General features: G+C 43.2%; 1 protein-coding gene across 6 annotated transcripts in view; it reads right to left on the bottom strand.

The window, feature by feature from the left end:
* Positions 1-27,748, bottom strand: part of jmjd1cb (jumonji domain containing 1Cb) — a 135,315-nt gene that overhangs the window by 18,439 nt on the left and 89,128 nt on the right. For 3 of the 6 annotated variants that reach the window (XM_046854242.1, XM_046854237.1, XM_046854241.1), the window contains 7 exons: positions 18,846-18,959; positions 8,204-8,309; positions 4,331-4,455; positions 3,613-3,756; positions 3,114-3,158; positions 2,341-2,605; positions 219-1,915 (listed from right to left, as the gene is read on the bottom strand). In XM_046854242.1, coding sequence (XP_046710198.1) covers positions 219-1,915; positions 2,341-2,605; positions 3,114-3,158; positions 3,613-3,756; positions 4,331-4,455; positions 8,204-8,309; positions 18,846-18,959 — 2,496 coding nt within the window. Of the gene's footprint in view, positions 1-218; positions 1,916-2,340; positions 2,606-3,113; positions 3,159-3,612; positions 3,757-4,330; positions 4,456-8,203; positions 8,310-18,845; positions 18,960-27,281; positions 27,580-27,748 lie in introns of those variants that run through there. The other 3 variants (XM_046854240.1, XM_046854238.1, XM_046854239.1) reach the window with 3 other exon arrangements.

Here is a 27,748-nt window from a genome sequence, read left to right as displayed (position 1 = left end):
CCAATACATGCATCTAGGTAGCATCAGGTATAATTGTGCCTGCTTCCTTTTCTCATTGTCTGAAAAAGGGTCTAGATTAACAGTACTTAAACTGACTTCTAGTCCTCTCAGAATGTCATTTTAAATAGCACACTGTGTACAAAAAGACTGTTTCCATTTAGTAATCTACTTGAATACACATAAAAATGATAACAATGCCAGTCCTGTGATATCCTTACCCTTGGCAGACTACCGTCTGAGTTTACAGCATTCTCTGGATGTACCCACTTCGACCCAGGCAGGTTAAGTCCAGGTGGATAGGAGTGCTGTGTGCCATTATGGTACTGCCAAATGATAGGGTAGAGGCCTAGTTGGTTGTAGCTGGCACCACTGTGTGTCTGGGGCAGCAGGGGAGGTTGTTGTTGGAGAAACTGCTGCTGCTGGTGTGGGTGATGGTGCGCTAGAGCCAGATGACCAAGTCCACTTGAGTCAAGGCGAGGGTGGCCACCCAGCAGGGTGGATGGCGGCATGGCGGGCAACACAGTGGGGAGCAAGGGGTGGTGCACTGAGTGGTGTGGGCTGAGGGAAGAGGCAGACAATAGGTGGGAGTGGTGGTGCGAGCTAGGTGTTAGGCAAGTACCGTGGGAGGAGCTGTGGAGTGGATGGAGGTGGGGAGGAAGGTAAGTCACGTGATTGGTCTCGGCCTCTGGCCGCACCAGTGCCGGGTCACGATACACTGTGAAGTGCTCGTTTTTGTCGACAATGAGAGGGCTCTTAGAGGGAGTAGTGCGAGTAAGAACAGGCTTGAAACTGGAGCGAGGGGTCTCTGTGTCTGGCTTGGCTGCTGATCGGGCAACCGAAGACAAAGGGTTGTCGTGGTGGCGTGATTTGTGTTTGGTCACCTCGGGGGAAGTGTTTGGTTTAGGCTTCATAGCCTCCAGGACACTGTGGGTTTTTGACTTCATGGCATCAGGTGAGGGATTGCACTTGGGCTTAAATGTGTCAGGTGAAGGGTTGGACTTGGACTTGGCCACGTCTGGTGACGAGCTAAGTTTCTGTGGCTTTCGCACATCTTCAGCAAGTGTAGCGTTCTTGACACAAGGCATGATTGAAGGGTACTGCTGCTGTACTTTCTCTCTTTCCCTTTCCGCCACAGCTGCCAACTCGCTCACCGAAGCCACCGGTCGGATCACTTCAGAGTGTGCGAACTCAATCTTACTCCCCATGCTCTGAACTAGCTGCTGTTGCAACTCACCCTCTGGCTTCCTACATTCAGAAGCTGAGGAGTTTAGCACCAAATGTCTGGCCTCAGGAACGCAAGTTTCACGTTTCTGAGGGGTCAAGAGTGCAGACACAGCCTCTGAGTTCTCCCTGTTGGTGGGGTGAGAGCTAGAGTCCTCTGTGATATCAATCACACACTTTGGTGTGTGTGTTCTGGGTGCCCCTGTGCTATAATGCTCCTTGGGAAGAGTTTTCACAGTGCTTTTGATTTCCACTATGCACCCCTGAACCTCACCAAGACTCTGAGTCTGTCCACAGGGACTGGGAGGCTGCACCGGGGATCTCCTCTCCACCGTATGTTCACTCTTGGCAGAGGGCACCACTTCCATGGCTGCTGTATTGACAATCTTATCCATAGTAGGTACCTCTTCCCAAGGAGACACCCTGTTATTGGTATCTGGCACCTCCAGAACCTTGCACGTCTGGGACTTCTCCTCTTCTTCACTGGCTTTTGAAAGGCCTTTAGTTTTCAGTTCATTTTCAGAGCTTAGCTCTGAGGACGAGTCCAGAAGCCTCTTATTGGAGTTCTCAGAGTCGCTGCTTTCAGAAAGATCTGATGCCTCCATCTTTATCCGTTTAAGGCCAGCCTTCTTCTCCTCATCCTCAGCTTTTCTCCGCTTGCTCACCATCTGTTTCGATTTGTTCCTTAAAACATCTGTAGTGCAAGAAAACACACATCAGATAGGTCAGTTAGGGCCAGAAACTCGCCACAATGTCTAGAAAAATACAAAAACCTATGTTTTGTAGATGGTCAAACCAAGGCATGATGCCACTGTCTACTTAAGTTAAACATGTATAGAATCCTAAATGCTCTATTAGACATAATAGAGCAGCAGAGTAGCTCCTGGCACATTTATAATAATCTAAAAATAGTTCAAATCAATTAAGCCTTGTGGTTTCAAAGATTTTATTTTACTAGGCACAAACCCAGACTACTCATGAACAGGATAAAATATAACATTATTTAGTATGTGGAATGTGCGCTCTACCGTTTTGTTTGAGTTGATATTAACAAAATCCGGGGCAACGTTATGCAATGCTATTTTGAATAGCTACAGCGAGAGTTCAGTAGAAGGTTACCTCCTCTTCCACCTCCGGAGTCCATCTTTTCCTCTTTGATCTTTTCATCATCTGGGATGCTGCTGTCTGATCCCTTCCTACGTGTTGACCGGGACCCACGCTGTTGCCCTGGTGATGCTTGCAGCTGTTGCTGGTTCTGCTGGGATACCTGCTGCTGAGCATGCTGAGTCTGTTGCTGTTGGGCCTGTGAGCCCTGCTTGGTGGCGGAGCCTGAGGAGTTCATCACCGGTCTGGGACTGTTGGCTTGGGCACGTGTGTAATGACCCTGTGAGTGATCCGCAGACAAGCAGACACACAAAGACATTAATGATGGTGGAGGTCAACCATGAGTCTGATTGGAATGTGAATAAATGGGTTTTTTTCCAGCATTGGGTGCAAACTCCACCACAACCACTAGCACCGCTAATTTAAAATACTGAGACTTCACAAGAACTATAAGGAAAAAGAAAGGCAACTCCATTTCAGCACATTCTAGTCTTGTGAATTGCAATTGCACTAGAAAACATTCTATCAAAAAATGTCACAGCCCTAGCCTTAAAAGGAGAGTTCCTATGACTATTCTCTGCTCCATAGTTTAATAGACTCTGCCACAAATGTGCTCATTTATGATAAAAAAAAATCAATGCTAAACTAAAAACAGTACAAGTGGGATATGCAGAGGCTAGACAAAAAAAGTCTACAGAACAACAGAGGGATAGCAGATTCTAGATAAACAGCTCTAAAGCTATTAAGAGGGAGGGATTGGGGTAGGGGGGCGGGGGGCAGCCCGGTACCTGAGTGCTTCCTGTGTTGCTGCTTGGTCTCCCTCCTGTGGTCTGCTTGCATATCCCCAATTTATGTTTTTCACAAAGAAACAAAAGAGAAGAGAACAAAACAGAAAATAAAATAAAAATGGAACAAAATGGAACAGAGACGTCTTGTTAATAATAAAGGGACCAGTGATTACTACAAAGGTTCTAGACTGTAATTCTTGAAATGACGAGGGAAAAAAAAGGAAAAAGAAAAACAAGACTTCTAAGCACATAGGAACTTTACTTTAAAAGCTAGCTACAAACAGAGCACATGGCTGGCAAATTGGGCGCACAGTGCAGAGAGCAAAGCGTTACACACAAACAGAAACACTGACGATGTGATGTTACCATTTCAAAAGAAAACATAAAAAGGGTAGGAATACTGAATAACTACTACTGACTACGAACAGCATGACACGAACAGGCAGTGTGTGAAAGTATGTGTGTGACTAGGCTTGCAAGCAGCAATTGCATTACTCACGTGGGCAGTGTTGCTATTCTGGCTAGAGCGTGATCTCCGTCTGGATGTGATGCCTATGTTTTCTCCTTTCAGCAAAGAATGGACCACATTGTCCAGAAAAGTCATCTGTACCATAGATGGATCGACGTTCTGAGGCTCTAGTACCTACAGACAAGATCGAGAAACAGTCAGGTGAGAGTATACGGTCTGCCTACAGGTTACAGGTTGACTAGGGATGGTAAGATTCAAAGATTCAAAGAATGACAATGTGAAAGAAGTGGGTTTAAAATCTTTGCAAATTTATAAAATATATATTTTTTTTATAAAAATCTTATGTATTCACAGCCTTTGCTCAATAATTTGTTGAAGCACCTTAGGCAACATTTACATGTATTTTTGAGTTTGATGCTACAAGCTTGGCACACCAATTTTTGAGCAGTTTCTCCCATTCTTCAAGTAAATTTACGTTTTGCTGTCTGTTGAAACCAAAGACATAAAAGCGAACGATCTGTACCCTATTGAATTGGATAGTAATATCTTATCTGCTGCATTGTATAGCATTAAACTAAATCGTGTCACAGTGCATCGGTAGCTGCTTCATATGTATCTTTAGTGTAACGTCTCTGTGGCTATACATTGAGATGCGAATCGTATCGACCTCAGTTATGGAGATGCGGATCCCTAGCTTCCTGTGACTTGTTGGGTATTTAATAAAGTCGACTGTTTTAACCGGCCGTACCTGGTCATTCATCACAACCATAGTGCGGCTGAAGAGGTCGTGATGAGTAATGATGCCCGTGAACCACTGGGTGGCTGAGTCTTGCCTGTAAACTCGTACGCGGTATCCATTTAAAGAATAGGGACCTGAAAAAGAGAGAGAAGACAAGACGAGCAAATGCTGGCGTTAGATGCTGCAACAGAAGAACAGATGACTTGTTTCACTTCACATCACTCTATACTATTTATATTAACCTTTTCTGTATTAACTAATCCTAAGAAAATACTATAAAAAGACTATTCATTTAACCGAAAGCGCAGTTGTCAAGGGTGCACACACAGCCAACAATTCAAACTCTCGGTTTCCCAGGATATATGCGATATGCCATCATGGACTGTACAGCTGTGATTAAGTGTTTAACAGCGTTAAACTGTTTCAGAACAAAAACCTGAGCGAGTCTGGCCTCGGCCTCTGTCTAAACACCAGACCTGCCAAGTTCACAATACTGCAAAAGGAATTTGTTAATGTTACCGGAGCCCTGAAGATCATGTGGACAAAAAAAAAGGGAAGAAAAGTACATCGAATGAAAATAAATGACACCCATGACACTCATGATGCAATTCATTCTTATTACAACAATCTATAAACAATCATTTCTATATCCAACAATATCCTAATGCCAAAAAAAGACACCACATATATATTTGCCCAATCAAAGCTTATCTTATAGTGTAACATGCTACAAAACAGAGTTTTTTAAATGATCAAGCACTCAGGAACAAATGGAGGTGCTTTAAGTGTGCTAATTTGACTAAATGAGTATGGCATAAAGCGTCCTGTATTGCGTGAGTCCCGGTAATCTAGTTTAACAAGTCAGCCATCAGTGTGGAATAATTTTATTACCTGAATTAGCTCTCAGTGTAAGCGAGAGGAAATGACACATTTAACATTGTCTGGTCCGGCTACATCCATAAAGTTACCACAGCTCTTTTAGCTGGCTAGCAAATCATCACTCTATGTATAGCATCAGCATTATCATTAGCAAATGATCACACGTTCTATTCCATCCATCTTCTACCTTGAACCTGGTACATATTCGCTATGTCTGAATTAACAAAATTATAAATGATTGCTTAGAATAGGAACTATTTAATAACGTAATAGTACCGTATTTTTCGGACTATATTTTTCCCACGTTTTGAACCCCGCGGCTTAAACAACGAAGCGGGTTATTTATGAATTTTTCCTGGGTTTTTCCCGGTTTCACAAACTTCAAGCTAAAAAACTGAACCCCATAACATTAGACCCATGAAATTTCTGAACGGAAACAAAAACGCACCTCACCTGTGTTCTGAGCTGCACGGCATCAGGAGAAAAAAACGCACAACAAAGCCAAAAGATAAACTCCCGAGAGAAATAGTTGTGAAAGGAAGGAGGAAGACAGTGAACAATGACTTTCTCGGTAGGCTACTGTTTAGATAAAAGCCATTATAACGTGTTGAGTCTGGGTCAAGGGAGAGCTCACTAACTCCAGTTGCAACAGAAATCATATAAGCACAGACTTATTTTTCTTGGCAACAGCATTAGGGGTTAGTCAAAGAAACGTAGAAATGAGCTTTAGAAAATAATAAGGACATATTCCTCGGTCTTGCACAAATGCAGTAATAGCGGAAAAATGCGACGGCAGGCTATTCCCAAAATGCAGATCTGCTCTTAAAGGAGCCACAACATATTTCACCCGTTACACCATGTAACAGACACTGTCTTTCGTTAAAGCCTGTGTAAAGTTCATTAGTTTCAGTGTAGACAAAAAAAAAAAATCTGGTCAAATTCAGTGGGTGCGCTTTATAGTCCGGAAATTACGGTAATTTTAAAACAAGTCGTCCAACACTCTTGGTGACACCCAAACGAGGATGGGTTCCCCTTTGAGTCTGGTTCCTCCCAAGGTTTCTTCCTCTTACCCTCGAAGGGAGTTTTTTTATTTTTTTGAAAAATACGCAAAAATCACAAAATTTTTGTTTTATAATTCATACATTCTTTAAAGCTGCTTTGTGACAACGTTCGTTGTGAGAACCGCTATAAAAAGAAACTTGCAACTTGAAACATTCAGCCAGAAGTAACATCAATGTTTTGATGCACAACATCTCAAAACTTCCCCTTTATCAGATGGCGGTCATGAGACGTTTGCATGATGGCTTGTTCTCTGCTGAGAAGGCCAGGCATTGGTGAGAAAGCTTGCCAGCAGCGATGTGCGCTGGTCTGTCGTCGTTCACCTCGAGTGCCACGACTCATTAGAGGAGTCCGGATAATTTCCTTTCATTGCTGCTCAATAGTGCCGCTGTACCCTGGTCCAAACCAGCCAACCCAGCAGCTCTCGAAGCAGAAGCACGCGTGTGCGCAAGAACATACACACAAAACCCGGAGTCAAAGTACAGACCTAAACCGCGCTTTGCACTTTCTGTTCGCTCATATTTCACCTCTCCGCCCCCGAATCACCCACTAAATCCCTTTGGCGTGGAGATTCTTTCCATTCTGCCGTCTTTTGCCAGCTGCCAAGTTTACCAATTATATCTAATTGTTGGCCTGGAATGCTGCTGCTGCGGACCTTGTAAACAAGACCTCGTGCCAAAAGCCACCAGAACACTCTTCTGGCTCAACACACTCACACACCCACACATCTTACTATCTAAATGAGGACTTTATTTTGATCTAATAATTCATCCTAAACTTAAATTTTAATCGCATTAATTAGAAAGACACATGACCCACATTCAATACAAATTTGAAACAAAAACTATTCTTAGACCAAATAAAGCCTTTTTTATTTCTTGCGGAAACAAATATTTAAAGACTAGCAAAGATTTCTATGTTGCGGTTCCAGCAAAGACAAAAGAAATGCCCAGACACATACACACACACGTCTTACACACGTCTATGAGGACCTTACTTTGATCTAATAATCCATCCTACAGTTAAATCAAACCCTAATCTTAATCTCAGTAACCAAAGAAAAAAAAAGCACACCAACTCAAATTGACTTTACAAATTTGAAATGAAAGCAAATTTTAGACCAAATAAAGCTTCTTTTTTCCCCCTTGGGAAACAAACATTTCAAGAGTAGCAGCGATTTTTATGTTGAGGTCCCAGTCAAGATATAAATAATGCCCACACACACACACACACACACACACACACACACACACACACACACACACACACACACACACACACGTCTCACTATCTTTATGAGGACCTTACTTTAATATAATGATTCATCCTACACTTAAATCAAACCGTAATTTTAATCTCAGTAACCAAAGAAAAAAAGCACACTGACTCAAATTGACTACAAATTTTAAATAAAAGTAAATCATTTTGTTCTTTGGGAAACAGCAAATGTTCAAGACTAGCAAAGATTTCGAAGTTGCGGTCCCAGCCAAGATAATAAATAATGCCCAGACACACACACACACACACACACACACACACACACACACACACACGTCTTACTTTCTTTCTGAGGACCTTACTTTGATCAAAAAATTCATCCTACACTTAAATCTAACCCTACTAATCTCATTAGACAGAAAGACACACTGACTCACACTGACTTTACAAATCTTAAATAAAAGCAGGGTTAGGGTTAGGGTTAGGGTTAAAGCAAATAAAGCTTTATTTTTCTTATGAAACAGCAAAATTTTAAGACTAGCAAAATGTTCTATGTTGTGGTCCCAGCCAAGACATAAGAAATGCCACACACACACACACACACACACACACACACACACACACACGCACAGAAATACCCAAAAAGGGCAAACATGGCTACATTACTTCTTTGAATGAAAGCAACATGCCACATTTACTCTGGTGTATTGAGTTCTAGGGTCTTACCTTGCATAAAAATTTCCTGCACCTTTTGGTCTTTCACCCAGCCCTTCACTTCTTCATGAAGCTGTGGATTGTCCCTGAGAACAGGACTCAAGCTGTCCACTTCATCCTGCACGACAAGAAACATTCGCACACATTAACAATCAACAAACTGAAAAAACAAAACAAAAAAAAACATTTTTCAAACGGCGACGTGACGGATTTACAGCTAATTTCTTCGGGTTTTTACCTTTTTATTATTATTATTCCTTTTACTCAATGTAAACCCTTGTATTGCTTTTCACGGTGGTATTACAGTACAGACCAAAAGTTTGGACACACCTTCTCATTCAAAGAGTTTTCTTTATTTTCATGACTATGAAAATTGTAGAGTCACACTGAAGGCATCAAGGGCTATTTAACCAAGAAGGAGAGTGATGGGGTGCTGCGCCAGATGACCCGGCCTCCACAGTCACCGGACCTGAACCCAATCGAGATGGTTTAGAGGTGAGCTGGACCGCAGAGTGAAGGCAAAAGGGCCAACAAGTGCCAAGCATCTCTCGGGGAACTCCTTCAAGACTGTTGGAAGACCATTTCAGGTGACTACCTCTTGAAGCTCATCAAGAGAATGAGAGTGTGCAAAGCAGTAATCAAAGCAAAAGGTGTCTACTTTGAAGAACCTAGAATATGACATTTTTCAGTTGTTTCACACTTTTTTGTTATGTATATAATTCCATATATAATTCCACATGTGTTAATTCATAGTTTTGATGCCTTCAGTGTGAATCTACAATTTTCATAGTCATGAAAATAAAGAAAACTCTTTGAATGAGAAGGTGTGTCCAAACTTTTGGTCTGTACTGTACATCTATAGTTATATTAATATCAGCCCGAAATGTGAGGGACATTCGAGTCACCTGCGTACTGCGCATTAACCAAACAGCATCTGGTGCACATTCTCTGCTATTTCTAGCCTTTTGTTTTATGTGTTGTTGCTGTTTTGTTTTGGGTTTTTTTTTTGTTTCTCAAATTCCCTGCATAACAGTCAAGAACTCCACAGGGCCCTAGTGGTCCCCTGGGCACACCCCACACCGGAGCACTCATTTTCACTCTAGTGTAACTGCATGAGGTGTGTTATTCATGAAGCAATAGAACGGGGTTCTCCAACCCACGGCTCTTCGTTTGAGGTCCAGCCCCCTGCTCTCGTGAACTGACTATGCATTCATGTAAAAAAAGAAAAATCTCGGATAAAAATAGAGATCTTAATTCTGCATGGACAGATTTATTCACTTTTGCTGCCAACGATGCTGGCCAGCCCCCCGGCATGTTTAATATCTGGTGAGAAATGAGCAAACTACAGCTGGAGATGAATGGAAAAAAAACATTTCAGATGGGCTTTACAAAGCTAAGCAAATTTTACTTTACACAGTGGATAAAGACTACAAACTCAATAACAGTTGCTAGTTTTGTGGCGACCCAAGCGATAATAAAGCATGAACAGCCGGCGATTATATTATACTCTATTCCGTGATGCTACTCTCACATAGCCAGGCAACGCTCCCACGTCTTGCCAGGGAGGTATGCATTGCTAACATTTAAATACAACAGAAATCACACTAGTGCCAACTAGTGGTGTAACTCTGCAACCAGGCAAATTAGATTTTTGTCTGAAAGCGGACAAAATGGCTCTTTTGTTCGCAAAGGTTGCAGACTCCTGCAATAGAAGATACGTCTTTCAGGTCGCCAGGCTGTAAACTGCAGATGATACTCTCAGACTACTCTTCGAGGTCATGACAATGACTTCGCAGGAGAACTTAACACTGCACTCAGCTTATTTCCTGAGGATGTCCTCTATTTCTGCTGACTTCATTCTAAATGAAAATGCTTTGTCTACATTCGTCCACAACTTCGGCTCCTGTGACCTCGTTAGCTTGGAGTCACCGCTAATATGCGTGAACGAGTGGCCTTCTCCAGGCTGGCAAATTTTCAAAAGCCGTGTATGTGTAAGTATCTCAATCAATTTATCTATTTATGCAATGTTTATAGAGTACACACATCTTCGAATAAAAAACAAATCATTCTAGGAACATCACCTATAATAAGTGTAAAGAATTGTAGGTTTGCTACAAAACTACGGTTATGACGGTTGTTTAACTGTAACATAAGCAACACTTTTCTTAAACATCACATGGGCATGAACCTACGAAATACATGAAATGACAAACTCCAACCACAAGGCTCTCCCGTTGGAGAGTTTTGCACCGTCAAGCCCCACTCAACATTTTTTAAGGAAATGTCCCATTCTAGTTTATATTGCATATAATAAGAGTAAGCACTTTGTAGAGGCCAGAAAGGGAAAATGTGACAGGTTTTTCTGCAAGCTACACAGAAGTACATTATATGGAGCAAAGTTTGGGGACACCTAAACATAAGCTTTGTATGTGCTTTCTGAACGTCCTATTTGATGTTGTATGCTCAATCTGGTACCAACTTCTCTCAGGGTAAGAGGTAAAGTGGTGGAATGAACTTCCCCTAGATGTCCAAACAGTGTCCCTGGCTATCTTCAAGCGACGAGTGAAGACCTACCTATCAAATTTACTTATCAAATTTACTTTGTTAAAAAAAACAACCTCTCAAAAGAGCTGTAGGCTGATTTATCTTAAGTTGTAATCCAGCGTACCAGTGGAGATTTATTCATTGCTAGAGACTCGAAACACTTTTGTACGTCACTCTGGACAAGGGTGTCTGCTAAATGCTTCAAATGTAAATGTATAATAACCTCCTCTTCTCTGGGAAGATGTTCCACTAGACTTTGTGGAGTGTGCTTGTAGAGGTTTGTCCTCATTCAGCCACAAGGGTGTTAGTAAAGTCAGGTACTGATGTAGGATGAGGAGGCCTGGGGTGCAGTCAGCGTTCAATGACCACCTGCCTAATATTGTGTTGGTCCCCCTTTTGCTGCCAAAAATGTCCTGAACTGTCGAACATTAACAACATTTACTTCTTCAGCAGTTTGAGCTACGGGAGCTCGTCTGTTGGATCGGACCACACTGGATTTTTCAAACTTGCTCAAATCCCTACACTTGCCCATTTTTCCTGCTTGTAGCACGTCAAGTTTAATGACAAAATATATGTACTTATAAATGGGTAAAAAAGCACGGAAGGTTGTTTATTAATAATGCTAAAATAAAGAGTAAAAACCTCAATCCATGCCGTTACAGGAGAATAACTTACTCATGGTAATTAATATGCCTGAGCTGCATCTCACGCTGTATTCTGCCGTCCTGACTTGATTTTCCTTTGACCCTCTGGTGTGGGTATTACTCTTATCAGAGTGCCTCATCTTCTCCGATAACTACTACGCAATAAACGAATCTTGAGTGCACTTGTCTAAAAGAGAGATCTGATCCCTCGGCTCGCAGGCGCTCAAAAGCCGCCTATTCAAACTATCGTGGAACGTGAGCTGCCGATGAAACGGAAAATATCCACTAATTAAGCATGGGTATGTAGCCGTATACAAAGTGATCTCGAGCAAGACGTCTCAACAGCGTCGTTATTCGAACGCAAAATGTGCAGCTGCAAATCCACAGTCCTTTATTTTTGCAGTAGCCGCATAGTCAGGCAGGTGTGTGTGAAAGAGCATGTGTGTGTGTGGTTTTTCAAGGGTCAAACGGTGAGAGGGAAATCCGCCCACCACTTCCATTAATTGTTGTTGGTGATGAGAAGTGGGAGGAGGCCTCAGGAGCAGGAGCCGAGCCAGACTACTTACTTACACACAGCGTAGCTGATAAAGGAACTAGCACACACACACACACACACAACAAGAGTACAAAGCAAACACGGCCCACTGTTGGGTGGAGCTGCTTCCCTGCGAACACAAATAGCACAAAATTTGCACAACGACGTCTCGCGCAGGTCGGAAAATCTGGCCCACGATTCGTACTAGAAAGTGTGCACTTCTGCTTCTGCGGCTCGAGCGGAAAGAGGAAGTCGTAAACAAAGGAACAGGTCTGGCTGTGATCGCTGGGTCATCTAGGCCGGTTGCGTCATCTAGACAGGCCGTGGTTACTCGTAAACAGATGGGGGTTGATGTAACGTTTCGGCAGCAGCATGACTCTGGACGTGACCGGCCGTGTCGCTTCCTGTTCTTCGGAGACCACGCGAACACCTCAATGGTTTCGGGATTTATTTATGTGGTGTGGATGAATCACTGTGTTTCTGTAAATCTAGAAAGAAAAGCTTCCTTTCATCTCTCTTCATCTAATCACACTAACAGTCTTGCTCTCAGTGCTTCTGTTTATCTCTCACCATCTATTTCTCTGTTGTAGCGAAGAGCAAACGTGGCTTGTTTGGGGAGGTGGTAGCGTGAATGAAGTGGAATTCCTGAGTGGATGAAAGGGTCGTTTTCAGAAAAAAGAGATTTTCCGTCACGTCTAGCGGGCCTTCTTTAATAGCCGTAGCTCTGTAATCCATCTTAAACGGCTTCTGTCAATTTTCTCATTTTCATATATATATATATATATATATATATATATATATATATATATATATATATATATATATATATATATATCATGGAGGCTGTGCTGTGAAGGGCACAGCAGACGTCCTGTGTGTGTATGTGTGTGGGGGGGAGATCGGTATACACTCTCCTGCAGCAGTGGGCTGCCATCCATCACTTTAACAGCAGTGTGTTGCAGGATTTTCCACATGGCCAGCCGTGGAAGACAGAGAGAGAGCGAGAGAGAGAGAGAGAGAGAGAGAGAGAGAGAGAGAGAGAGAGAGAAGGAGAGTAAAAGGAGAAAGAAAAGAAGGGTGGTGTCGTGTTTTGGAAACTTGGAAAGCATTAACAGATACCGGCCTTCCCCCATCCATATCACTCTCTTTCTCTCGCTCTCGTTGATGGAGCGGAAGTAAGTTTTCTAACACAGACCTCTACCTCAGATCCAGTTCCAGTCCACAAATTCTGCTTCTCAGAATAAAATGGCAGCTTTGGGAAAACATGCGATACAAGAACAACAAAAGGAGCAAAGCGACGGTCTGTGTGTCGCTGCGTTTCAATCCCAGATACCTTTTTCGGTAAACGAGGAGCAGCAGGACTTCTGCTGTAACAGAATGGAGCCATTAGTCTTTGCCTCTGTGGCGGGCCACCAAACCACACAGGGATGACGTGGAGCCTGCTGGCGAACCCTACGACCACGTGCCCGTGCCATCTGGGTGCAGAGGAGGTGAGGGCCTTTTTCTACCAGCAGTTCCACTGCGCTGCACTGACTCAGGGACTAAGCAATCGCAAACAATCAGGATGAAAATAGCATCGCCCGCATGAAGCCTGACAACGGAATCGAGTGCTGCTTATGTTATGAACTCGAGTGACCCCGCTTGACGTCAGAAAGTCAAGAATGAATATCATAGAGTTGACTAGCCAAAATAACAGTGTAGCAGTGGCTTTAGGGGGCATCTCTGGGTTACTGATCAGTAGTTTGGCAGTTCAAGCCCTGGTATTGCCAAGCTGCCACTATTGGGGGGTCTCAAACAAGGTCCTTAACCCTCTGAGTTCCAGAATTGCTGTATCATGGCTGACCCTGCATTTGACCCCCCAGTTTCCAAACCTCGAAAGGATATGCGAAGAACGATCGCGTCATAATAGAAACTTCAGCACCACACACTGTTCCAACTGTAATCTTCATTAGCAGTCTCTGGACTGGTAACAGGACACAACAGACACTTAATACTCGTATAGTAAAATAAACATTGTGTTAATTTTTAACTACTCGTGAAACGCACACTTGTTCCCCAAACAGTTAATCACATTTAACCGCTAATTCTCACTGTGTGGGTCCACGTTTTTTTGCCTTTGTCTCAAGATGAGAGTGTACACTTACACTGATCACTCTTTCTCTTTCTGATTTCTTTCCATCTCCTTTCCTTCTATCTCTCTTATGATTACTTTTCCACTCTTCTCCTCCTGTAAAAAACCCTGGTTCATTCGACATGTGCGCCGCCTATCAGTGATGGGACGTGCTAGCCACTACGCGTGATACCGCCATGCTAGCATCCGTGTTTATACCTGTAAAATATACAGTCCCGGTGTGAATTGAACATCCCTCATATAAACCCCGTGTTCATTATGAACGACTCGTTTAACACCCACTCGTTCCCCGTACAGTTTACTCACGTTTAACTGCTAAATCTTAAAGTCTGTCCACGTTTGTTTTGCCTTTGTCTCAAGGCAAGAGTGTACAGGAACCGCTCTGATGCTCTCTTGATCTCCTTTCCTTCAATCTTTCCTATGTTTATTTTCCCTCTCCTCTCTCTCTCTCTCTCTCTCTCTCTCTCTCTCTTTTCACACCTGGTTCATTCCCTTCATTCTAACTTTGCTCTCCTTTTCCTGCCCCCCAATTCCTCACACCTGATTGATAGAGTTGCTCTGGTTTCGGTTCTTTTTTACTCATCCCTTGCCGAAAGACCTGCACTTCGTAGACCGAACACATGTTAATATGCGGGTCGATTTCACATCAAGAGCCCTGCTGAAATGGTTAGCCTATATTAGCAATCAGCAAAGAGTCTGGAGTGAAGAACAGCTGCACTGTGTGACCTCTCCAAGTCTGAGCCCAAAAGAAACGATATTAGTCCAAACCGCCACTGACCTCGACGCTGAACGCCTCATGGGAATTGGAGCAGGACCATCATCTAAAATACCTTTTGTTTGTGTAAAAAGAAAAAAAAAAAGAACACGACACTAGGATGGTGTACATGCTGATAGAAAGTAAACAGAAGGAGAGGCTCAGGGACTGTTACCATGGCAGGAGGCAGCATGGGAGAGCTGACACAACGCTTGCATCAGACGAGTGAATAAACACGGGGAAAAGAGAGAGAGAGAGAGAGAGAGAGAGAGAGAGAGAGAGAGAGAGAGAGAGAGAGAGAGAGAGAAAGCAAGAGATAGTGGACTCGAGAGCGCTTTTCAGCCGGGGTTTTTTTTTGCGGCAGCACTTTGCAAAATTGTCGGTTGAGGATGACTCACAGAGAAAATGACCAAAAAAAAAAAAAAAGTGGGACGGAAATCAGGAATAATCGCGCCATAATAGCGCTAAAAGCTTCGCGCGAAATAAAGGCGCATTACGATAGCGCTGTAAATGTCGGAGAAATAAAAAAAAAGAATAAAAAAAGAAAAATGTCCATGTGCTCGATGGAGCTTTTGTTGGAGTGCGCTGACATCATGGATACTTGGTGCTCCTGTTGCTATGGCGATACTATGTATGTGGTGTGTGTGTGTGTGTGTGTGTGTGTGTGTGTGTGTGTGAGTTTGTGAATGTGTGGGAAAGTCTTGTTGCTGGGGTAATAAAGGTGTGTATTTGTCTCTGTGTGTCTCTGTGTGTCTTGGTATGTACATATGTGTGTGTGTGTGTGTGTGTGTGTGTGTGTGTGTGTGTGTGTGTGTGTGTGAGTATGGGGGCAGAAATAGAAGCTGTTTCCAGGATAAGGTGCAACATGACAGGGTAGAATGTTAAGTGTTTGGAAACAGAGTCCCGATGCGGATCGGAGTGTTTCTGGGGATGTTTTGTCATGCAACACGAGAGCCTGTGACAGCAAGGATGTGTGTGTGTTTGTGTGTGTGTGTGATGTATGATTCTTCATTAAATAGGGAGAGCCTGTGCCAGAGTGATGTATGGCTCTTCTGTAAATGAAGTGTGACTGTGTGTATGTGTGTGTGTGTGTGTGTGTATGTGTGTGTATGTGTGTGTATGTATGTATATATATATATATTATTAGTTACTAGATGTTAGACACATGGCACTTCTCCACCTTCCGCTTGAGTATTCTCCACAGGTGCTCAAAAGTTTCAGATCTGGAGACATACTTGGCCACTCCATCACCTTCCTCTTCGTCTTCAAGAAGGCAGTTGTCAACTTGGCGGTGTGTTTGGGGTCTTTACTATGTAGGAAAACTGCAGTTCGGCCCAGTTTCTGAAGGAAGGGGGATGAATCGCAGCTTCCCAGTACCAGCAGCACTCATGCAGCCCCAGACCATGATGCTACCACCACCACCATGCTTGACTGTGGGCAAGACACAATTTTCTTGATACTCCTCACCAGTGCGTCACCACACATGCTGAGCCGACCCAGTTTTAACTTAGGACATGGGTCTAGTAATTCATGCTTTTTACAAACATTATTTTTCCAGAGAGCTTATAATAATTGTTTTTAATACCTGATTAAAGAAAGGCCATCGTGAATAAATGTTTGCCTCTTAAAATGGCGTTAAAATTAATTTGCTTTAACGTGTTAATTTTGATAGAACTATATATGTATAGGTGTGTGTGTGTGTGTGTGTGTGTGTGTGTGTGTGTGTGTGTGTGTTGCCAAAGCTGGGATTTAAATGCACACACAGATATGAACTACAGCAGCTGCTGCAAACCCGAACAACCACCCTCCCACTCACCCACGCACTCACCCACCCACGCATTCAGGCACGCACACACACGCGCACACACAGTTTCCTGGTGTGACTACCTGGCATAGTGACATTAAGCATCACTATATTCCTCTGCAACACGGAGGCGGTATTCAAAATACCTAATTCTGGATACGCGTTTGCTCTCAGCTCTCCGGCTTTGACACGGCAACTCGAGAGCTCACTTTTTCCTCACTAACTGTGCTTCCACCCCCACTTCCCCCCCAACAACCCTCTCCCTCCACCAAACCACCCCCGTTTCCTTCTCCAGCACTCCAGCCAGTTGGCTTGATACACAGAGGCTCCATTGTAGCCTTTATGCCGAACAGATTGCAATGGTTCAGCCCTCCCGCCAACCCCGACCCCTCCAACCCCCACCCCCACCCCCAACCCTTCACTGCTGCGATGTGGAGCGAGGGCAGGAGCTTGTCACGCTCTCTCTATCCACCACGCTCTATCATGTCACCTTTCCACTGGCAGACGGAACGAACCGGGTTCGGAGGAACAAACGGCCGGGCTTTAGATGATGCGTGTACTAAATGCGTACAGACACTGATCCCGCCATGTTTACTCGTAATGTCCTAGTGATGGGAAGCGTCTTGGGCTCTCGCCTTCCTCACGAGCTCTCTCATCACCCTGATTGATAGTTTTTACATTACAGACTCCTCTGTTGTGAGTCCGAGAGCAGACGTGGTGATTGTGTGTGTGAGGGAGAGAGAGAGAGGAAAGAGAGTGTCCGTGCGCAAGGGTTTTTTTTTTTTTTTTTATTAAAGGCCAGGCAGTCTGACAAGAACATAGTGTTCTGCACTGGGAAAAACTAGAATGAAAACAGGGTCTAAAATTGGCCCTGCAGGGGATGGCACATCACACATCGATTTGCTTCATTTGTTATAAAACCTTCACATGGCAGAGCTGCTGCTTATTTGCCCCTATTTCTATTTTGTTCCCCCCTCTCTTACATCTTCCTCTTCCTCGGAATAACGAGCCCTCGGCCGTGGAAAGACCCGATTAAGAGCTGAGCTTTGGTGAAATCCTAATTGCTCGCAGCGAGGTCATGAGCTGTTTCGCGGTACACAGCTGGAGCCGGGATACCTCTGCTGCACTATAAAACAGGAAACGCGAGCTACGACGCTGATCTATGGGAGATCGGCAGCATCCACCTACATCGTGTGTGCACTCAGGTGTGATGGCCAGTCTAGGACGAGGGAGGGCTCGCGCCCGAATAAGCTGCCAGATGGCTTTTCTTTATCTGTTTATTGGCGGGGGGGAAAATATAGCGAGACTAAAACGGAGCGTTGCTTATCGATTGATCGCTACTGAGATTTCCTTTGCTCTGCTCGAGATTTTCCTGCGCTCTGGCATAGTGATTTTTTTCCTCACAAAATCCGGTGATAATTACCAGAGCCCTTTCTAGCTTTTTTGGCACCCTAGGCAAGATTCCTACTGTCACCCCTCCTCCTCAATGGCTCCGCCTTCCCACCACAATGCTCCGCCCCCACACCTTACAAATCATTCGCAACCTCCCATAAAAAAAGTTTAAACACATTTAATAATCGTTGCCAGATTGCCTGAATGCAAGTATGTAAACATACACTGTAAACCTAGGCAGAAAAACAGGTCTATCATTTAAATGTGTGATAATTAAGGAGACTGGAAACTTTCCATGGGAATTAATGGGAATAAACTGGGAGTTTACAAAATTGTCTGCTAATGACCAAACAAAATGTTTATACTTATGTTTATATATAATACAGTCGATATAAAATTATTTACTAAATTCCCATAAACTTCTGTAAATTCCCAGAAATTCCTAGTAAGTTTCCAACTTGGAATGCTTCCAGAATTCCCCAGATGAAGTTCTTCTAAAAAGTCTTCAGAAATTTACCTGGGCTTAGAAAATTTATCGAAAATTTTCCGCCCCTTTGTAACCCTATGTACGTCCGCACAAAGCTGAGGTAAAAAAAATAAATAAAAAATACATCACATGCTGTTCTACTAATCCAGAAAGCACTAATTCCTCTGCAGTGAACTGGAGAATCCATCATGAAGGACAGGCGAATGTAAATCGTAGTCCAGCGTGACTGTTCCAGGCTATGAGGTTACCTAGCATCGCCGAGTAAACACGAGGCTGATTCACTGAGGCTCCCTCGTCGACTTTTTAAACACAGCTTTGAAATATAGGCCACGTATACAAGCACACACACACACACACACTTACCTGATAGGGCTGGCATGCTCCGTCATCGGGCGAAAAGTCCAGCTGTCTGTCGGAGAAGAATTCCACGGCGGTGATGGAGCCCAGGACACTCTTTCCTACCAGAGGCTTGAATGTCTGTAGGGGAGAGAAACACACACCGCGTTAACCACCGAGTCGCTAAAGAACAAGAGCGAGCGCTTCAAAGGCGGCAAAGATAGCTTTGATGTGCAGCCGCTGAGCCGCTCTGATGCCACCGTATGTATATCAGCGTCTAAAATGTATTGGTTGAAATGAACTGGAACTCAACGGCGAGCTTAGAAAATGCTTCGACCTATTAGCAACCATGTGAGTGTATAAAGTATGTATGTCCAGGCAGTAGAGAGTTAACAGTGACATATGTCCTGGTAGGAATTTCAGATTCGAGTCGACATTTTCTTCTTTATTAGTCGAAGGTCAAAAATAAAGCTGTTAGGCCTTTATTTCTGTTTTTTTGCATAGATGACCCCTAAAATAGGTTATTAGGTGCTTCAATGCTGGCAAAACAAAATCGTAAAAGCTATAGCTATAGTATAAATGTTGTCACCTTTGCAGACTTGGTTCATTGAATCTCGTTCATCAAAATGACGATTATTGCTTTGACTATAGTTCCAATCATGTCTATACATATATATATATATATATATATATATATAACTGCATAGCGTATATATGAGTCACATGACTACGCAATTTTGTTTCCTGTACATAACCTACAGGGATTTGGTGATGGTGTGCTCGAGTGCGTCCAGTAGAAGATAAACGAATCGCTCTTTGAGACTCACACGGATTCACATTAAAACGAATCGACACATCGCTATTGAAGAGGCCATGAATACTACAGAACTAACCAGCCAACAGGAGCTGTACTATTAAATTCTCACAAAAACAGACACATAAGTATCAGATGTGTTTTTATGAGCATTTCCTTTTTTCACAAAACATTTAGTTTTTCGCTATTGAACGCCTAAATTATTGTCCTTAAACTCCACAATTTCCAGTGATTGTAGTGGGGTTTTTTTAAGGACAGGACCAAAAACGTTAAATCGAGAAATTTTCTGTGATGAATCACACGCCTCTGTTAGTAGCCGCAAAAACAGCTCTGAAAAACAATCGGCTGAAATCTGACAGAAAATCTAATTTGCTCAATTTCATCTGAATCAGAATCATATTTATTGCCAAGAATCATTGGTTACATGTACAAAGAAATTTGTCATGGTGTAATGGTGAAAATGCAAAAAAAAAAAAAAAAAGCTGGGAAAATATAATAATACAATATTCTAATATATATAATGTATATTATAATATAATAATAAAGACATTAGCGATACAGTTTGTATGTAAAGTAAGGCGGTGCATATAATAATGTAAAACTTCCTGATTAAAAGTGCAGGGTTGCAACATAGTAATAAATTCTGGGTTATATTGCAATATTGCAAATTCATGCGCAGCAGATTCCTGAATCCAGTGCTATCATTCGTTTCTTTGTGTTTAATTCCGAAGGCAAATCAGAGTCCCCGGAGTCATACGAGTCCTGTAGTGAGACTTAAGAGATTTTCGGAACGCCCAATCAGCTTTAGAGAAATCACCAAAAAACATTCGATACAATAAATCTTTCTGACTGAAAGCTGAAAGATCTCATAATACTGCGGTACAGTGGTGTGTTAAGACCTCGCTCTATTCCTCCTTCTCGCAAGGTTACAGTGAGGGCTGAGCTCGAGCCGTAATTAGAAGCACCAGCACCACACTACAGAAGGGTTTGAGAAAAGCCCGTTCGAGCGTGCGATTTCGTGCGATTTCTCAGCGTGCGATTTCACCGCCATTATGCTTTTAGAAGAGGTGCGTGTGTGTGTGTGTGTGTGTGTGTGTGTATTCTACTCGTGTTCTTGGTCGTTTCAAATCCTGTAATGACCCTCAGCTGAGATTGCAGCTGTTAAGGAGGTGTAATGTGTTGTGAAAGAGGCTGGAACAGTACAAAATGACAGCAGGGACTGAATATAGCATGCTGTAGTGAAAAAAAAAAACGGAGGACATTATCTAATGCCTCTTACTGCCTCGACTGATACATCCACACGGCTTATTTCAAAAATTACAGCTGGGGTGTTATGACACAGTCTCCGAGATACACTACATATACGGTCATCTAGTTTTCTTGCCACATAGTGTGTTGCCAGAAACGATTCGATTTCCTCTGAGCGTGTTCGGGATCGATCACCCGCCCCGAAAAGCGACGAAGATGATCGGAAGTCCAAGGTGAATCAGAAAATGGAAACTTGATGAGCCAAAAAGAAGGATAAGAAATAATTGAAGCTAAAATAAACAGCGCTCGGTTTGGCACATCCCTGACATACTGACACACCGTAATAACTCCCGATTATTGCTTCAGCGTTAATTACGCCGTGCTGCTCTCATTAGATATTTGAATAAAGTTTTGAGGGGGATGTATTTTGGCGAAGGCGAACGTATTTCGATTTCTGAAAATGAACGCACGAGCTCTTAAAAAAAGAAGAAGCAGAAGACGTTTCTGGAAAGCCAAGCGGGTCAAACCGGCGTGCCTTACGAGAGCTCGGTAGCTGGGGAGCTGAAACAAGGCTACGCTAACGCTGCCTGTTTCTAGGGCAGGTAAAAATAGAAGAAGAACATCTGATGTACGGATCTTAAAAAGGGGGAAGAAAAGAAGTCGCGTTTCCTCGGCGTAATAAAAACATTTACGCATAATTTAAAAGCCTGTTTGGAAAAAAAAACACAGGTGTGAAAGCCATGCAGAGCTCGAGGTGTCAAAGAGAAACCTGAGACACACAAAGATTTCTGCCTGTGTTTGGTTTGACTTTTCAGTCTGTGTATGTGCAGGTGGATATGTGGTTTCACAACTTGCTGTGTTTTTTTTTTTTTTTTTACACGTTCACCAACATCTGCATGACCTCGGAGTGGCACGCCACGCTCCGCTAGCCTACGCTGGTGTGCGGCTTGACGCGAAATGGCAAATACAGATCTTTTTTTTTTTAGGCGACTTCCACAATATAAGCACTTTCACAACAACGAAACTTTGAAACAATGATGACATTCAAGTTACTCATTGTTCCTGCTTCCCACACGTCAACTCCAAGAACTGACTGCTTGCGTGATGTGTTACATATCCCACACCTTTAGCGATTCCATTGTAATGAACAATTTACTTAAAAAAACCTCCACCACAATTAATTACAGTTCGTGCTTTTTAAATGTTGCTGTTGTGCAAAGATTGTGGATACCTTCCCATAAGATTTGTGTTTTTCTGAACATCAGAAAACATACATTGTCACATACATATTCGTACATGTAGTAAAATGCTTTTTACGACTATCCAACTCGTAAACATGAAAGAAATACAATATGAGATACAAAAAAAAATAAAGAGTAAAAATAAATAAAATAATTATAACAGTATTTTAAAATGTAATCTGACTATAGCAAAAAAAGTATATAGATCTATATAAATACATTAATTAAACAGAAAGGATAGATGGATAATGTATGACAGATATGTATAGCCCTATTCGGACGAGACTAGTTTGAGTTGGAATTTTTTTCAGCCGACATCTGTCCCTTCATGTATGGATTCGGACGGGACTAATGTCTCCGTGTTTATTACGGAGGTAGGAGTGTCTGTGTTTTACATGTGGGCGTTGCACAAGACCACATGTCCAGGATGCGTGGATTGCGTATGGTCATATGACCGATCAATAGTAAAATGGCGGCGAAAAGAAACTTGAATACCGGTGTGCTAGGGTTAGTGCGGTGGTTCACGTTGACCAAAACACCAAAGGTTTGGAAAAACCTTTTCAGCAATCACAGACTTTCGCATTCGGACGGGGTTAGATTTCTCAGAGGACTGCTGAGTTTGCTGAAAAACTGTAGGTAATTTGCTCTGGAATTTTTACAGAGGTCGTGTGAGAGAAAGACAGACATGGCAGATTCGGACGGGATTAAAATCACAAAGTACGTCTATGAAACTAGTTCCGTCCTAATAGGGCTTATGACAGAAGTACAGATGAAAGTGACTCGGTGTGATGTAATTGTTATTAAAGGGTCACAAGGGTGTCTGGGTACTGATGTATAGTGAGAAGGCCTGGAGTGAGATCCAATTCATGACAAAGGTGTTTAATAGGATCGAGGTCTAAACTCTAAAGCAGGTCATGCTGGAAAAGCTTAGGTTCTCCTAGTTCAAGTCGAATTTCAACGCGACCGAATACATCCGATAAAATTGTGTGCCGCCGATTTTGTGGGAAAGATTTCGCGGTAGAACCAAACATGGCTGGAAAATGCGTCTCTACTGAAGACTCTGGAGTTCTGGCACTGAAGACGCGTTTTTCTTCCGATGGCTATTAGACTTGCGTTGTGTCCTCTGTGGAAGGTCCGTGAATAAGCTGTTACTATAGAAACGGTCGTGTATGAAAGGTAATATACCCGGGCGATTTGGATTGCGGCTGTTTAATCCGTCATTCAGCAGACACCGATATCATGCACGCTGAAGAGATCCATCCGAACGTTATAGACAGGAAGTCCGCCTACCAAAAAATGCACTGACAAGAACGGAACAATGTTTCTGTTACAAAAAAAAAGGAAAATGAGACGGGGAGCGTTTCTGTGAAAAGTCGAAGGCTTGGAGGAGACAAAAAAGCCAGCCTCCAAAATATTGTCCTCTGTGGGTGCTGTAAGGCAGCCTGTAGCTCAGCAGTAAATATTTTATAAGGCTGGCTGCACTGGAATGTAAAGAAGAAAGGCGGCTGGAGCTCATGCATAGCTAAGTGGTTTGCAGGCCCGGGCTTTTCCATCACTCTCTGAAAACGTTGCAGGAGTCAGACGAGAAAATGGGAGGCTGCAAAGCCGATCAAGGTCACAGTGCAACACGAAGCCTGTGCATACGCGTACGCCCTTTTTTTGCAGACGTTGCCTCTTTTTCGGTCGTTTTTCTGTTATAAAGGGCAACGAGAACAGGAGGCTTCACGAAGGACAGGAAGGAAACAACTGTTCTGCTGTAGCTGAATAAAAAAACAAAAAACCCTGAGTTTCCCATTCCGTGCTCCGCCATATTTAGGACATTCCCGTAACGCATCGCGCTCCCGCTGACAGACACGAGGCTGAACCCGGTGCTTTATCCGGCCTCGGGGCTGCAGCTTTTCCACAGGCTTTTCCAGCACATGGTTTATTTTAGACACACGCAGGCACTGTATGTTAAAAAAAAAGAGATGCCATGAGCCTGAATAGTAGCTTGGATGGAGTTTCAAGATGTCTGGTGTCCATATTTATCGAGTGGATCGGTAACAGGACATGATATTGTAATTGGAGTTCCTGTGAGGTGCCACAAAGATTTGTGTGAGCATGTGTGTGTGTGTGTGTGTGTGTGTGTGTGTGTGTGAGTATTCAGCTGGATGGGATTCAATGAGACGGCCACACATTCCTGCTGCTCGCCTAAAAAAAGGCATGGGAACTTTAGCCACATTTGAAAAATACTGTGTGTGTGTATGTGTGTGTGTGTGTGTGTGTGTGTGTGTGTGTGTGTGTGTGTGTGTGTGTGTAACCTGAGATAACCTAATATGCCAGGATATACAATGTTAAGTGAAAACCTACTTTTTTCAGAAATCATTTGAGGTTTTAATTTCACACTCATTCATACAATCTACATACTACATTCTATACATTAGATGGACAAAAGTTTGTGGACACCTGGTCATATGATGATGTGCTTTTAAACATCCCATTCCACATTTAGTCCCAATTTGCTGTTATAATATCCTCCATTTTTCTGGGAAGATTTGTGCTTAAGGGTGGAGGGTTATGAGGCCTGGGGTGCGGTCAGCATGAAAAATTCATCCCAAAGGTGTTCAATCGGGTTTAAAGCTCTATAACAGGCCACCCAAGATCTTCCACTCCAACCCATGTGAAGCATATCTTCATGGAGATGGCTTTGTGCACAGGGGCATTGTCATGCTGGAACAGGTTTCGGTCTCATAGCTTAAGTACAGGGGAAAACCACATCCAAAGACAAATATACAACTGTGTCAGGTGTCCCAACACTTTTGACCATATCTTCTTTTTCTTCTTTCGGCTACTCCCATTAGGGGTCGCCACAGCGGATCATCCGTCTCCATACCCCCCTGTCCTCTACATCTGCCTCTTTTACACCAACTACCTGCCTGTATTCCCTCACCACATCCATAAACCTCCTCCTTGGACTTCCTCTTTTCCTCCTACCTGGTGGCTCCATTCTCAGCATTCTCCTACCGATATACCCCATGTCCCTCCTCTGCACATGTCCAAACCATCTCAATCTCGCCTCTCTCACTTTGTCTCCAAAACGTCCATGTGCTGTCCCTCTAATAAACTCATTTCTAATCTTGTCCATCCTCATCACTCCCAACGAAAACCATATTTTGTCCATATACTGTATCATTATAATATTTCGCCTGCCGTTGATCTCTAAACCCAAAGACAACACTATAACACCAGCTTTGCATTTCCAAAATCCTGCAGCTCAAATTCCTGCTCATAGCATATTCACTGTCCATGTACCAATATGAAGTACAAATGCGATTAACAGACCATGACGTATATTCGACCTGCGCATCCGAAATCCTTTAACATGCTAACGACTTTGAAATGCTTAGCTGGGGTTTTAAACGTGTCGGCAATATTAATGAGTCTACGATGTTTCAAATGCTACGGACAGAGCGACGCATTAACATAACATCGTCCATGCACAGGAGCTGAAAATCGCTAGGAGACACCGTCCACCCTCACTGCGCGAACTGGCGCCCGTACATAAATATATACTGCATAGTTAATATGTTACAAGAAAATAAATTGCTTTGTGTTGCTGATCTCTATACTGTAATTTGTTTATTATTAACTACCACTGATCGCCATTCATTAAGACTCCTGGGTAGCTAGGCCATGTCTCGACTTACGAGATTTTCAAGTTACAATGGTGTCTCTCTCTCTCTCTCTCTCTCTCTCTCTCTCATATAGATAGATAGATAGATAGATAGATAGATAGATAGATAGATAGATAGATAGATAGATAGATAGATAGATAGATAGATAGATACACACACACGTATATTACACATTATATTATATACTAAATTATTGAGATTAGTAACAAGATGTCTGACGGCCAGCTTAAAATCTGGGAAAACTTCTTTCATCATTCATCGAATTTTTCCTCAAGTGTAGGTGCATCAAGCTACTGCACACACCCTCACACATATACACACACACACACGCACACACACAGTGTACACAAAGCCACAATATATGCCTCCTCCCCTCCACCCACAGCCCAAACGCACTTTACTATCTGCGACCGGTGCGAACTGTGGTGACCTCTGCGGCAGAGTCAACATGAAAAGAAGAACTGCTTTGAAGGATCAGTGGCGTAGGGAGCAAATCGGAGTCCAAAGAATGAGTACGCTCGTTCTCTCTCTCTCTCTCTCTTTTTCTCTGAGTGAGTGAGTGAGTGAGTGAGTGAGTGAGTGAGTGAGTGAGTAAGTGAAGAGGCATAATTACAAACAGCCACACTGTGCACTGAGCTGCTCTAAAGAACTGTTTGCTAAATGGGTCAGAGTGCAGCCCCACCTCTCGCTACTGCACACACACACACACACACACACACACACACACACACACACACACACACACACACTTACTTTACCAAGGCTAGTCTTTATGAATCAGCCAGATTACATGGTTGTGTCTAGACTAGCTTCCTTTGGTGTAGAAGAGAAAACAGAAAATCAGGCGAGAAAAAAAAACACGTGAAGAGACGATGGATTAGTTGAATGGCAAAAAAACCCCAAAAAAACAATTAGACTGCATCACTCGAGCTCAACAAGCCTCCTGAACACACACATGTACACACACTCACAGATCAGGGGCTTTCCACACAGCTGCACTGGTCTCTGTGTGTGTGTGAGTGTGTGTGTGTGTGTGTGTGTGTGTGTGTGTGTGTGTGTGTGTGTGTGTGTGTGTGAGAGTTCGGCTCATTTATCCACTGCAGTGATTCAATAAGTGCTAGGCAGGAAAAGTCCCCAGTAACTTGCCCATACACATACTCGAGCGCACACAACACGGATCTCCGCCTGCAGCCTGGCACAGACCCACAACAGGAAGCGAGCTGGGGAATAAGGACACAGGGTTTCTCTAGGGCTTTCGAAAAAGAAAAGAAAAGAAACAACGCCACACACCCACACTTCTCCTTTACAGAGTGTCAGCGTGCGGCTGTTAAACATCCGGCGTTGTGCCAGGCTTCCAAAGCGTCTCCAAAAAAACACCATGAAAAGGACACGACGCGGCCAGGAAACACGGCACGAAACACGGCTGTCCGAGGTCCTTATAACGCGAACAAACCGGAAATAGTGTTACAATTATTATTTTTTTTACCTCGTCTTGTCGAGCCGGCCTCAAACCGAGCCTCCTGAATCGGACGCCTCACATATCTGGGCCATGCAGTAGTTTCGGTTGAGGTTGAAGTCTCCGGTTTTAGCGAAGAGGAATTAAAATGATTAAATCAAAAAAAAAATGACAATAAAAAGACAAAACCAAAACCTGTACTCAGTCCTTCCCTGGACGCATGGCCGACATTTGAAGTCTCTGACTAGGGAGCAAAAGAGAAGACGAGTGCCGCAGAAGCAGGCTAGAGGGAGGACGACAGTGAGAAGAAGCAAAACGAGTCACTCCCTCCCTCCCTGTCTCGTTGTTCTCTCTCTCTCTCTCTCTCTCTCTCTCTCTCTCTCTTACACACACACACACACACACCTCCCTCTCTCTCTCTTTCTGCGTGTCCCAGCTCCTGCTGGATTATTAGTCCAGCTCTGTCATTAGCATTTGAGTCCAAGTGAAAGTTGGAT

The sequence above is a fragment of the Silurus meridionalis genome, chromosome 7 (genome assembly GCF_014805685.1).
Source record: "Silurus meridionalis isolate SWU-2019-XX chromosome 7, ASM1480568v1, whole genome shotgun sequence".
Classification (NCBI taxonomy): Eukaryota; Metazoa; Chordata; class Actinopteri; order Siluriformes; family Siluridae; genus Silurus; species Silurus meridionalis.
This window is presented reverse-complemented; position numbering and strand designations above follow the sequence as displayed.